General features: G+C 40.4%; 2 protein-coding genes across 2 annotated transcripts; one reads left to right on the top strand and one right to left on the bottom strand.

Moving 5' to 3' along the window:
• Positions 1-1,242: 1,242 nt before the first annotated feature.
• LOC306735912 (interleukin-18 receptor accessory protein-like) lies at positions 1,243-8,676 on the top strand (the record flags this gene model as incomplete). The annotated part of the gene is made up of 12 exons (XM_079217482.1): positions 1,243-1,291; positions 1,395-1,509; positions 2,975-3,137; positions 3,222-3,390; positions 4,737-4,805; positions 5,226-5,352; positions 5,496-5,650; positions 6,304-6,441; positions 6,881-6,991; positions 7,082-7,225; positions 7,303-7,418; positions 8,105-8,676. 12 exons carry the CDS (start codon positions 1,243-1,245, stop codon positions 8,351-8,353), a joined length of 1,605 nt encoding a protein of 534 aa, XP_079073608.1. The 3' UTR covers positions 8,354-8,676.
• A 1,029-nt stretch (positions 8,677-9,705) lies between these two features.
• pcnp (PEST proteolytic signal containing nuclear protein) lies at positions 9,706-11,522 on the bottom strand (the record flags this gene model as incomplete). Its single annotated transcript, XM_079217481.1, has 5 exons — positions 9,706-10,048; positions 10,174-10,229; positions 10,312-10,389; positions 10,620-10,846; positions 11,477-11,522. The coding sequence occupies 5 exons, from the start codon at positions 11,520-11,522 to the stop codon at positions 9,937-9,939; spliced, it is 519 nt and encodes a 172-aa protein (XP_079073607.1). The 3' UTR covers positions 9,706-9,936.
• Positions 11,523-14,364: the final 2,842 nt, after the last annotated feature.

Genomic DNA, 14,364 nt, shown 5'->3' with positions numbered 1-14,364 from the left:
TAACACATTGTGTCTCGTTTTTGTTTGTTTCAATATGATTTGTTTTGGTTTCAGGGTGCAGTTTCACAGAGGCTAAATGTTGGTTTTCAGACATGAGAATATTATAGAATTTCTCAAAGCGAATATGTTGGTTTTCCAAAAAGCGTTTGCCATCTTGTGACCAAAACCTGATTACGGCAGCTTTAAAGAACAGGTTTATTTTTTAAACACAGTGTATTGCAATGTATTGCTATATTGAAAATATGCTATAACGATTATGCTATATTGAAGATAATGTCACGAAAATTGTTGTTTTTTGTATTTAACCAGACTAATATGTAATACGATTCAGTAATGGTACTTGTATGTTTGTCCGTATTAATCTAGAGCTGTAAAATAAATATAATGTACAATGAGTCATGCTCCAGCCCCCCTGAACAGGATACGCAGTTAGATGATGGATGGATATGACATAAGGAGAAAGGTAGTAATATAGTAGTGGCTATACATAGTATAGACAAAAGCAGACAGCAGATTCAGCAGGGAAAAAGATCACAGAGAGCTGCCAGCGAGATTATGTAGTGAGATTAGAAACTAGGCCAGTCAAAATCCAGGTGTGCCCTAGAAAATCGAGCTAATAACCACTAATAACCACTTACCACAGCATAAAGCAGTGTGCAACATGATTTATTAATCTAAATTTACTCTCAGAATATGTTTGTGTCTTCCTTTTCCCCTGAATTATAAAAATAATCATACTAAAAAGCAATGCTATCTAAATGTCTGTTCTTATTAAAGGAACTATGTTATTTACCTTTTGTATCTCCTATTTTCAGTGCATTCTACTAGTTTAGTATTTGTTTTGCTGAAGATCACAGTAACATACTACACAACACCACTCAGATTGAACAACTCTTCCGTAGTTTACATAGAAAGTAACATGCAATTTACAGGAACACAATATTAGAGCAGTTTCTTGTGAAATCATGTTGAAAGGTGACCACACAGGAAGCCGCACCACCTATCTACATGTCTTGTGAAAAGGTAGCACCTCATGTTGATGGAGAAAACAGTGACGATAGGAAAATACCAAGAAAACCAGATGTGGTTATGCACAGAAAAGAGGCTCAAATTGTAAAAAAGCTTGATTTCATCAGTACCATCAGACGGAAATCTACAAGCAATGCTAAGAGATTAGTGACACACGATGCAAACTGGATACATTCTGTTTTTTTTTATCTTCCCCATTTTCTCGGTGGGACGATGCATGGGAAACCATCAAGAGAAAAGATCGGGTACGGTGCTTTTGAATGTGGGTTTAAAAGGAAGCATATTTTGTGTGTGTTCAGGGTGTCCTAGACCTGTTTATGTCTGACTGTACAATTGAAGTGAAACAGAAACGCGACTCTCTCCAGGTCTCAACTACAGAGCTGTGGAGGGGGAGATGTTCATGATGCCCTGCTACGAGTCTGTGACTCGTGGGATCGAGTTCCGAGCGGAAGCAAAACATTCTGGAAATTACCCGTGCAGGTAAACAACCATGTTTTAATCCCCAAGTGTGTCCGATTAGACTCAGTTTAAACAATGTTTTTCACTAATTCGCGGCAACTCACAAGTTCTTCTTAATTAATCTTAGCTGTGGAGTTTAAAATCAAGTCCCACGTAAACACAAAAATCCTAATATTTGTGCTTTTGCTCCTATACAATTAATGCTGTGCTCTTCAACAAATGTGTTATCCTTTTGTTTAAGAAATTATGAACCCCTGGTTTTCAAGTAATATTATTGTTGGCGCCGCTGTTGCCAAGACACCTGGATCCCTTTCCGTTTTCCCACCTTTCCCCTGGCCTACACATGGATATAACACGCCTAAAAATCAAATCTAGCAATATAGACTACTGTTCAAAAGTTTGGGGTCACTTAGAAATGTCCTTATTTTAATTATTACTAAGAAAAGCACTGTTTTTTTCAATGAAGATAACATTGAATTAATTAGAAATACACTATACATTTTAATGTGGTAAATTACTTTTCTAGGTAGAAACGTCTGGTTTTTAATGAAATATCTTCATAGGTGTATAGAGGCCCATTTCCAGCAACTATCACTCAGTGTTCTAATTGTGTTTGCCAATCGCATAGAAGACTAATGGATGATTAGAAAAATGTTAGCACAGCTTAAAACAGTTATGCTGGTTAGAGAAGCTTTACAACTGGCCTTCCTTTGAGCTAGTTGAGTATCTGGAGCATCACATTTGTGGGTTCATTATACTCTCAAAATGCCCAGAAAAAGAGAACTTCCATGTGAAACTCGCCAGTCTATTCTTGTTCTTAGAAATGAAGGCTATCCCATGCGAGAAATGCGAAGAAACTGAACATTTGTCCGGGTGACCCCAAACCTTTGAACGGTAGTGTACCAACAGAGCAATATTTTGTTTTAGGTAATTATACACTAATAAAATCGTGGTTATCAATATTACACTACATTTCTGCAAATAGCGCTCTCTGAAATCCTACACGCTATCTACAGTTCATGTCTTGAGTCAGTTGAGTCCTCACCTAAAATATTTAACAAACTAATTATGATTAACCAGTGGCGGGCCGTGCATTTTATACCTAGGCCTTCTGTCTGATATTGTATACATAAATACGCGCATGACGGGATGCTGTTCAGCGAAACAATTACATTATAAAATAGATATAACTTTTAATTATATATTACAAAAAAATTACAAAAAGATTACAAATTAAAAAAAAAAATTATAAAATAGCTATAACTTTGTGATTCTGTTTAGGCCAGCAGAGAAGGCTTAGCAGGCCCTGACGGCCCACCACTGTGATTAACATATACTCTGTCAATGATCATTTGCAAAGCATTTGATAAAGTTCCAACTTTAAAAACCTTTCTCGGACACTAAATAGCAAATTAATATGTTGTTGTGTGTGTGTAAATCGCATGAGTTTGAACTTCTATCAAGTGTTCAGGTCTTTGCTGTCCAGTGGCAGCGAGTTGTTCATCCACCTGCAGGTGGTGAAAAGGTCAAAGAGTCTGGGATGCTTCCAGCCTGATGAAAACAGAGTGCTGCTGAGATTTGATGGAGGTGGGGTGATCCCCTGCCCAGGTCTCAAGTGTAGTAACAACACACATGTCACCTGGCACAAGGTGAAGAACACATAAACAGGATTAAAACATCTCACTGTGGAATCATATAAATCACTGCGAAAACTCAAGTGTGCTTTCTTCCAGCGTAACGAAACTGTGCCTGAGCATAAAAGAGTCCCCGGACAGACGAGCGGCTCGTTACAGCTCCGCAAAGTCATCAAAGAAGACCGCGGCCTATATTTCTGTGATCAACAAATAATTGAGCGAGGAGTCATCTGGACCTTCAGGAGGGCTGTTACGGTCACAGTCGTACGTGAGTCCTCTGTGTGCGTCTGTAGAGGTTAAGAATGCCATAATGCACAACTATACGTGGTAACACATTATATGATATAAATATTATCACAGTTATCCCATGGCCACTTGGTACAGACAAAAAGAGGAGCGGGGTTCACACCACCTTGTATTTCTTTTAGCAATGCTAGAGGACTCTATGGAAATGTTGGTCTGTTATATCAGTGGTCCAGACTGAAATATCTTAACAACTATCGGATGGTTTATTGTTCATTTGCAAACGTTAGCATGCTGCTAACATGCTTATATAAGATGAGGCCTTTCTCGATCTTTTTGTCGGTACTTGTGGAGCTGTACCACTAGCATGCTGACAGGAACGACCTGTCAGCATGCTAGTTGTAGCATTCAGCTCAAAGCACGACCTCACAGAGACAGAAGAAGGGACTGTTATGCTACTGGGGTAAAATTAGTCCTGTTAATAACCTGCCAGCCAATCTGAAATTTCTATTTTCCTTGACCATGGTACAATTTAAATAATGAGGACCCAAGCTACTTATATTAATAAAATGAACAAGAAGAAGAAGAAAAACCATGCAATACAATGAGAATTAAATAACTTTTGAGAAAATAGACCTTTTGATTAGTTTGAACGAACTTTTTATCAAGTCTGTATGAGCTCCAATAAGCGAATCAAATTACTAAAGAAATGAAGAAATACGCCTTTCCTGAGGGACTCACCACTTCCTGATGTTTTTCACATCTAAATCGCTTCATATCTGGATGCTTACCCCAAAAACCACAGCCTCGCTCACTGCAGGTGGTTAGCTGCCTGTGTGGTTACTGCTGTCATTGCTCCACTGTGCAGGATGCAATGCATGCTCAAGATACTTGTGGCGATAATAGCTTAGTTACTTATTGCATTAAGGACTACTGTTATTTAAAACTTTGAATGTCCTGTTTTCAGAACAAAAGGCATCAATGGGCATCACAAGAACAATTCTTCTTTAATGCAGTTTTTAAATCACGTCAAGCATTGAAAAAAACGCCACAAAAATGAAGATACATTTATTAATTATAATCTATAATTTCATCAATACAGCAAACTATAGTTTTTGTATAATATGACCATATATAAAACTTTATAAGCTGTGATATTAAATAACGTTTATAACGGTGGAAAATTGGGCAAAATGGCTCTTTGGATAGGAAAGGTTGCGACCCCTGCTCTAATCATATACATTTTTCTTAAAAGAGGCTGTTGCTGTGTGTCAAAGCAGACCTCAGATCTGTTTTGTACAGTATGAATGTTTCTCAGACACACAGATGATAATGCATAACTACCTGACTTTATTTCCCATGCCCAAACAGCTGACCAAGCAAGTACCCCTCCCAGGATTAAAAATCCTGATGGCAACAAAATAGAGCGAGTGGAGCTTGGTAAGTGTGTCCAAATGACATGATATAATCCCACAGCATGAATGGAGAAAAAAACGATTCCAAGTTGGTGTCACTCAAAGGTCAACAGTGTTGACACTATAATCAGTTTATGACTGATATACAGCAAACGTTCAAGCATTCATGTGTTCTGGTTTGTTCTCAACTCACTTGTCAAATCTCACGAGTTGCCCACTAAAAGTTTTTAAATTGTGTGTCATTCTAATGTTGACGGTTGTAATTGTTCACTTTTAATGCTCTAAATGTTGCTGTAACTTACATGTAGGCTACATATCTTTGTCTAAATGACTCATTTGTGCATCTTGCAATTTGGTGTGATGGCAAGATATTAAATTATAGTATCACTTTTATTTGGACATTAAGTGTTAAACTATAATGGCCATGTCTTTGTACCCATTCAAGGACAACCTCACAACCTGACGTGTGAGGTATATTTTCCTTTTGAGGTCAGCTTTTCGAGGGAGGTGCTGTGGTACATGAATGACAGCAACATGGAGAATATGACTCTGCTACTAATGGAGAAGCAACAGTGAGTCACTGCAGTCCCTCCGTCAATGTGCACCAGTGATTGCTTGTTATAGTATTGTAAAATTGTAAGCATGATGTTTTACCATGATGATAAGTATTCCTTATGGTGCAAGGGAGCTGAAATTCTTCCTCTGATTCAGACAGGGTTTTGAATCTAACAGATTACGAGTACAAGGTCATACGAACGGCCATCATTAAACCGGTGACTCCCCAACACTTGAAGCACAGATATACCTGCATCGCCAGCAATATTGTTGGAAACACAAGTGGTACCATTGAGCTCAAGAAAAAGATTAAAGGTACTATTGTTTCAATTGTCACCGTGATATATTGCATTTAAACAATATTTTGTCATAACATCGTTACGTTGCAGCTCAAATAACCTCATATTGCTCAAACTGAAAACGTTGCATCCAAAAAGGCAAAACATCGAACCAATCCAGTGAGCTGGCTGGTGACACCCTCTTTATTGGAAGTTTGAAACATTAGTTAATTAATCCACAGAGATTCATCACGTCACTTACTTTCAGCTCAAGTCTTTGGTTTTATGGCCTGCAGCTGCCACTGGTTCACTCCAACGGCTCATGTCAGCATTGTTTCCATTGTGTTTTTTTCGGAAAAAGCTCAGATAAACCGATTGTATATCTACCATCTCCAAGCGATAGACAGGCTAAGTAATGAGCTGGCTAGTGAAGAAAGTGGTGGAGGTGGTATATATAAAACAGAGCAAAAAGGAAAGTGAATACTGGACACAAGCATGACTCTAATGAATGCTAATGTTTCTCTGTGTCTGCTGGATGTGTAACTCAGTAACTTTCAATAAGTCCACCAAATAACTTCATACGGTGGTAATAAGTCAACTCTGTGTTGACAGCTTAAACACTCAAGTCCATTATTGATGCTTTAAAAGGCACAACACAATTCAATGTGCACATTTTTGACTGGGTTTCAGGGAAATGGCCATCGCTGGTTGGGTATCCCATTGCTTCTTTGCTGTTGGTAGCTGGACTAGGAATCATTTTACATGTGAAATGGCTGGAAATACAACTTATCTACAGATCACACTTCCAACATGGAAAACATCATGGAGGTTAGAATGCACACACACACACACACACACACACACACACACACACACACACACACACACACACACACACACAGCTGTGCATACATTTTGGGGAAATTTCATCGACTTACATTAATTTCCTGGAGACTTACCCCAACCCAACCATAACCACTACCAACCTAACTTTTACCCTAACCTTACCCAAAACCTAATTTCAAAAAAGGTGAGTATCCAAAATAAATTGCCCACAAGATAAGGTAAAAAAAAGTAGGTAGGACACTATGATATTGCACTTACTGTGGTGGTGACAAAAACTGAGATGACAATCTGATCACAAACTAATCACTTCACTTTAAAGTGTTACTACATTTGCATGTGTAACGGAAATATACATAAAAGAACCCAGGTTTCAATTTCTGTTTTGCTTTCATAATTGTCTTTCACGTCCACCACCAATCAGATGGGAAAGAGTTTGATGTGTTTCTGTCGTATGTGTGGAGCCCGCCGTCAGCCGGGGTCGAGGGAGGTTCGGCCCGTTCCTCCCCGAGACGACCTGACACTGATGAGGAAGGTAGGCCAATATCTTCAGGGCACGATGTCTGGACTTTATTGTCACGTAACTACACTGGAGGACTGAATTTGCAATGACTTTTATTTGCAGCATGTATATCCAGCATGGAGCTGCTGAGCACTGAGGAGGGGATGTCCACCCAGAGGCCACTCGAGGTGGTGCTGCCCCGAGTGTTAGAGGACCGGTGGGGGTATCGCCTCTGTCTGCTGGAGAGGGACGTGGTTCCTGGAGGAGGTCAGAGGCTCAACTGTGTGTGTGTGTGTGTGTGTGTGTGTGTGTGTGTTTCTGATGGTTTCCATTTTGTATTGCAGCATATACAAATGATGTGGTCCTTGCAATACAGAGGAGCCGAATGCTTATCTGCCTCCTGTCAGCGGACTACCTCTCCGACAGCAATGCTGTGTTTGTGCTGGAGTCAGGAGTCCAGGTAGGAAATACATTTCACAGAAAGCAGAGGACGAATGCCACATTCACGTCACGTCGGAGTTATTGTAACTACGAGTTTCCAACTTCTAGGAAACTCTAACTTGTCTGAAAGATCTGATATGCGCGACTTGTGTTTCCTAATATGGAAGTGTCAGAAAAGGAAATATGCACACCTCACATTTGCCGAAGACTGCCAAATTGATATGGTTATATATTGTCCATGCACATTATTTTATTCCCCACAGGACCAACTCTGTAATCATACAAACGTCTTGATTGGAGCACTCCCTTGTAATTGACGTGGGATAATTTATCATCCCTTCAATAGTTTGTTTTTAAGTTAATTAGTTAGTTAGTGGACTTAATTAATTCCAAGAGGGAAATTAAAACGTCCATCCCACATATCGTGAACGTGGCATAAGCAGAACGCCAGTGGTGACACTAGAATTAGCAGATATGTTGGCTGAGATCCCAGCAACATACATCCTGAATGAAATTCTCAAATAACATTTGTTTCCTTTTATTGATTTACTGACATAAACATGAATGGTGGATGGAAGTAAGCTCTGTCTTCTATGTTAAGAGGTTACGAATACCTTTGATGACATAATGCGTGTTATTTTAAACCGTTCTTATGGTTCAAAACGCAAATCATCACTGATTTGCTACTTGGTCTATATTTTAAAGGCTATGCTGCAAAACTCTGCCCTCAAACTCCTGCTAATATGGACCAGTAGAGCCTCAGCATCCCTCATCCAGCCGGACTCCCTGCTGGTCCAACGGGCCTTGAAGGTGCTCCCCAGTCTGGACTGGACCTCAGGCAAACCTGCCAGAGCCACCAACAATTTCTGGAGGTCTTTGAAGAAGGTCATGCCTGATCAGAGAGTGAAGCTAGTTTCACTCGTGCAGAACCAGAAACATTTGATCCTGACATGATGCACAGCGTTACTACAATGTGCAAGACATGAATGAACAAATGTGTCACGGTATTTTCCACGATGGCAAGGACGCAAAATCATTAAGTATAATTTTCAAATAATGGGAGGAAATGTAAGTCACTCTTTGTGCCACGCTCAGGGCGCTAAGTGCTATGTAGTCTGATCTTTCATTTCCATCTGTACCAAAAATAAACGTTCAGTTAAGCAGTGCAAATTAAGCAATTATCAACTCCATAAGATTTTAAAAGAATGAATATAATAAAGGATGTCTAATAAATTGATAAACAAAATATACCCCCACAAAGAAGATGGATGCACTTAACAATTTAACATAACCTTACATTTTAGCTGTTTCTATGTAAGTTTAGAGAAAAGGGATGTTGTGGGATGTAGTTCGTGTATTGTCACAGCAGACCGTCGGCAATAAACATTTGACAAATAATCATCATTCAAACTTTTTATTTGACCTACTTAAATATGTAACGAAGAGATTTGTTTGATGAAACGGGTCGTAGCACTGGATGTGATTCATTTGGGAAAGCACAACAGTCAGATGACCCACGGAGGACTTTATTTTTTGATAAAGGACATTTTCCAAAAGTCAGGCACTGGAGAAGTAACCACATTTATCTGAACTAAAGGGATTAGTGTAAGATTTCCAAAGTTTGGGTTTTCTGATGGTAAAGTGGCAATGAAGAGTTGAGTCTTATTTCTAACCTGCCAGAAATCATTTAAAAAAGGGACAGTTCCCACAACTCACACCAAAACAATCTAAATGATTATTAGCACTACAGGTAAGTGGAATAACTGATATCTATTGTTATTTTGGAGTGAACTGTCCCTTAAATATGACTGACCAGCACCCTAGTAGCCACATGACTTCACACAGTTCTCAACTAAAAACATATTAGCAGTCCTTTCGTTGTGAACATAACGAAAACAAAAAGACAAAAACGAAGTGCCCATGAGATGGCACAGTTGGTGAAAACAAGGGTTGGACACTGATGCTCAGAAACTAAAGGAAACAACAATCCATCTGTACGTCGAGTCCAAACCACACACGCACAATAACATTACTCTTAAACACACACTCCCATTTGTGGTTTTAAAAATAAAACATCACAGTTCTATGTACGTTTTTATACAAATATTTGACAAGCGACACTTGCTCAGGACCACACCCGACCAGCTTCAGACAGGAGCATGTCACAATAAGGGAATGAGGGCACGACGAGGATAGATTTTATTAATTCTTTCCAGCTGAAAAGTGTAAAATTCTACAGTTTAATCAATATTTTGGATATTTTGTGTGTCCCATATCCCCCCCTCCCTCCTCTGCAACTCATCACAGAGGGTTGACATACTGGTACCTCTCATCTCAGCGTCAGCAGGTAGTGGTTAAAAACGTAAACTTGAGTTGAGTCACTCGAAGGCTTAAAGTATTCCTCATTGCATGTCCATAAAGCTGAGAGGTTGTCAAAACCGAGGGCACAGTGAAGAATCATTTGAGCCTTCATAGATGGCTGACATGGTTTAAACTATACAAACTCATCCATTAGGGACAACGACCGTGGAAGTCATTTACAAATCGTCTGATTGGGACTTCATCTTCCTCTCCCAAAGTTTTTGATGATCAGAGAAACCCTGCTTGCCCTTGTTGAAGGAATTAGGACCCGCAGAAGTTGGTGTCTCCCTAAAAAGATAGCAGATTAGTCATGTCACATTTATCTTAATGTGGAATATAGCATTTACTGTTTTGATTAAAGCAGAAGCTGAGGCAACTGTTCTCAAGTATACCATGTATCTGTGTGGTCATACCTGCCAATGTTCTTCATCCTCATCTTTGCTTCTGGGGGCATCTCCTCCGGTTCACTCTGCACGGCATGAGAGAGCGCAAGTCAGCCTCTGCATATTTGTACAACTATGACATAAATCTGCGTGTGCAAGTGCTCTTACATCATCATCATCCTCATTAAAAACCGATGCCAGCCCTGACTTTTTTGGAGGAACTGACGGTGCGGGCTCTTTGGGTTTCTAGAAGAGATTTCAGATACGAGATATAGATGAACGCAAATGCGTCACACCGCTTCACTCATCAAATAAAAGATGGTTACACTTATCAAATTTGTGGTTTTGCAGCAGTTCTTAAATTAATGCATTACTGGATTAATGTAATCAATGGTCTCGTGAATACATAACTGTTTCAACACCAATGACGGCAGGCTGTGTGCTCAGACAGTCACGATGCAATGCTACACACTCACTGTCGCTCCAAGTTTGATCGATATGGGGATCGCCTTCTTCCCCATCGGGCTGCTCATGCTAAAGCCTATCTTGGAGACCTTGCGGGGCGCTGGTGGGTCCTCTGAGGACTCGTCCTCCTCTTCGGGCGCGAGGTGCTGGGATGTGCGTTTGACCGCGGTCCCCTCTCCTCCCACAGTGCTACAAGAGACAGGCTTAGTTTTCACTCTGTCCCGCTCCTCCTGCGGCCCTGCTTGAGGCAAGACAACTCAACAAGGTGAACAACTGTTTCCTGGGAACTTGAGAAGAAATCAAGCTATCACCTTTACCTCTGTGGCTAACGTTACGTGTATTGCCGTCAACTAACCACGGGTGACGTAAAGTATTAACGGTTAATTCACTGTTTTTAAAAGTAGATCTCGGGACCGTGTGTGCAGAAAACTATGTGCAATGTTATGGTGTTAGGTACCCCGACGTAAACACGGGTCTGAACGCGTGTAGTGTGTAGTGTTGTTAACCTGCGCTCGCACACAAGCTAGGCTAGAGCCAGGTCAGCTAGCTAACAGGAGACAGTTAGGCTGCAAGCCCGCCTTTGCTTTACGACCTGTCCAAGGTCAGACGTAACTTTAGCCCGGCAGTCACTGCCCGTCGCCATTAATAATAATCATAATACAAACTACACTGTCACTCCGCGTTCGCATTAGCTAGCCAGTGGTACGAGGCTAACATTGAGTTAGCTTCGTGAAGTTGTACGAACGTCTCCTGCGTCTAACATTCATCAGCTAGGGACGGTTTTAATGGATAGGCAGCAATTCAAGCTAACGCCAAATACTTCCTATTTCTCAACCACATTTAGACGTTGAAACAGCACAAATATCACCTCCGTCGTCGGTGCGACCTCTTCTGTTATGCTCGTAATCCGCCATCATTTCTTCTGTGAAATGTTCCAGCTTGTGCCACTGCGGTCCTCCGGCGCTGTGCAACACACACGCGCCATTACAGACTATTTGTAGAAGAAGAAGAAACGTAAAGAGTAACGTTAAATAACTATTCAAGTAACAGTTTGCCTAATGATTGGAAACTAAATGCCATTAAGTAAATGTGGGGGTGTACTTATATTATTATACGATATTTTGTACGTATTAAAGACGTTGTATAAGTAAAACAGGATATTGGCGATCTCTTTGTACATGTTTATTTGCACAATAGGGGGATGAACATCTTGCACATTTATGGAAGTGGTAGAACAAAAACAGTAATGAAGCTGCCGAGTGGATCAAGCACTAGAATTGTCCGATGACTTGATCTAAACAAAACAAAACACAGGATTGATAACAAAATAAGATATTTAAAAGCCCTCCCGTCTTGGGTCAGCTGGAACATGCAGCATCTGAAAACATCTGTTATTCTAAACTCTAGACTTTAGAGATACGTGGTACTCGTGGCTCTAAAAAGTTGTATATGTATACATATACGTGGTACTCATATCCAGCAGTATATAAAGTAGTTAAAGGAGCAAAACGTTAAACATCTGCAGCAGTAAAATGCAACACATCAATGCAGTGGTAATCTTAATCCCAACACATCATAATCAAGTGCTATATATATATCTATATATTTTTTTTTTTTATTTATTTATCGACACGTTTCGACTTTGCTTATCTTTTGAGATAAGTCATATTTATCTTGCAACTAATCAGCGAAGCATTACCATCCCTATTTAATGGGAAAGTTGTTCCCAAACTTTTCTAACATTGTAGAAATTGAATACTCGTGAATTTAAAATATTTCAGAAAGAACCTGACCTGAACTTTGCAACACACATATACTTTGCAACAAACCCAAAGCCAGAGGGCATAGGGGATATTTTCAACCCCCGAGACTGGTTCAGTAACTAATATACTAATGAGGTGTTTTACTCAGACCACATGGCAGTCCTAAATCCCAAAACTTCATTTACTAGAGTTTGTGTAAACAGTGTGAATTGAAACATGTGGGTGAAACCGGCAACACCATGTCCTTGTATGCTAACTAGTGATGTGTCCTTTCATGTCGAGTAATCCAGGTAGATTTTGGTAAAGCGCGTATCGAGGCTTGTGTCGATGACGTATGTGGTGACGTTCGAAGCCTCGCGAGCCGGCCGTACCACGTGACTGATTCAGAAAATGGTTCGTGGGTTTGCCATGCGATTTGAAATATAAGGGGCAGCGAAACTCAATGGATTTCCCCCTTCCTCTCTGTACCCAGCTTCATCTGTGCCTGTGAAAGGGTATTTTATAAAGCAGGCGAAATAGTCTCAAAAAGCCCAGCACTGCGGAAAAGTTCTTATTTTTACTTAAAAATTGGACACATCAACATGGACTAGCGGAGCCGAGGCTCGAAACACCGATCCTCTGACTGAAAGTCGGATATTCTAACTAGTGATGGCGAGATGAAGCTTCCTGAAGCATTGAAGCTTTCCATCCAATTGGTTCGCTCATGTCCCGACGCTTCACGGAGCTTCATTTGCCACCAAGTGGACAATACATGTAAAACAGGCAGAGTGATCATAACGACACCATGGCATTGGTGTGTGAAGCTTTAAATTGAATAAATTATGTTTGTGACGCCAATACATCAATTATTAACTTATTAATATTGTGTCTATCTTTATGATATAATGGCGGGGTCAAAATCAAAACTCGAAACCAATTGGGAGACGGTTGTGATGTGACTGTGGGTCAGTGGTTAGAATTAGTGATGTGTCCTTTCGTGTCGAGGCTTCGATGCGCGTGTCGAGTAATGCAGGTAGATTTTGGTGAAGCGCGTATCGAGGCTTGTGTCGATGACGTATGCGGTGAGGTTCGAAGCCTCGCGAGCCGGCCGTACCACGTGACTGATTCAGAAAATGGTTCGTGGGTTTGCCGTGCGATTTGAAATATAAGGGGCAGCGAAACTCAATGGATTTCCCCTTCCTCTCTGTACCCAGCTTCATCTGTGCCTGTGAAAGGGTATTTTATAAAGCAGGCGAAATAGTCTCAAAAAGCCCAGCACTGCGGAAAAGTTCTTATTTTTACTTAAAAATTGGACACATCAACATGGACTAGCGGAGCCGAGGCTCGAAACACCGATCCTCTGACTGAAAGTCGGATGTTCTAACCACTCACCCACAGTCACATTACAAGCCTCTCTTAATTGGTTTCGAGTTTTGATTTTGACCCCGCTATTATATCATAAAGATAGACACAATATTAATAAGTTAATAATTGATGTATTGGCGTCACATGTATTGTCCACTTGGTGGCGCAGTAGAGCAGATGAAGCTCCGTGAAGCGTCGGGACATGAGCGAACCAATTGGATGGAAAGCTTCAATGCTTCAGGAAGCTTCATCTCGCCATCACTAACCCTAACCTCAACCATCTGCTCTCCTCGCCTAACCTCAACCATCCCAGGCCCTCACTGCATTCACCATCTGGAACTCAGGCCTAACCCTAACCGTGTGTGACCTTTGACCTCAGTTAATTTTCCACTATTAACAGTTGGTTGCACTCAGATCACACACGGCCAGTTATTGATGTTCATGTAGCATCGAGAAAGCATCCAAAGGCATCCAGCTACATAGAAAAAAGTATAATTAACCCTTTAGATGACTCAATCAAATTTAAAATCAACATGATTACATTCAACATTTCATGATTGAATTTAATGAATTACAAAGACAATGACATTTCACAAAACAAATCCTTTTGTTTTGTCTGTGCCACTGTGCTATTGCTTAAGTTGTTCAT

Source organism: Taurulus bubalis (genome assembly GCF_910589615.1).
Source record: "Taurulus bubalis genome assembly, chromosome: 4".
NCBI lineage: Eukaryota > Metazoa > Chordata > Actinopteri > Perciformes > Cottidae > Taurulus > Taurulus bubalis.
The sequence above is the reverse complement of the archived record's forward strand: the minus strand, read 5'-3'. Positions and strand labels throughout refer to the sequence as shown.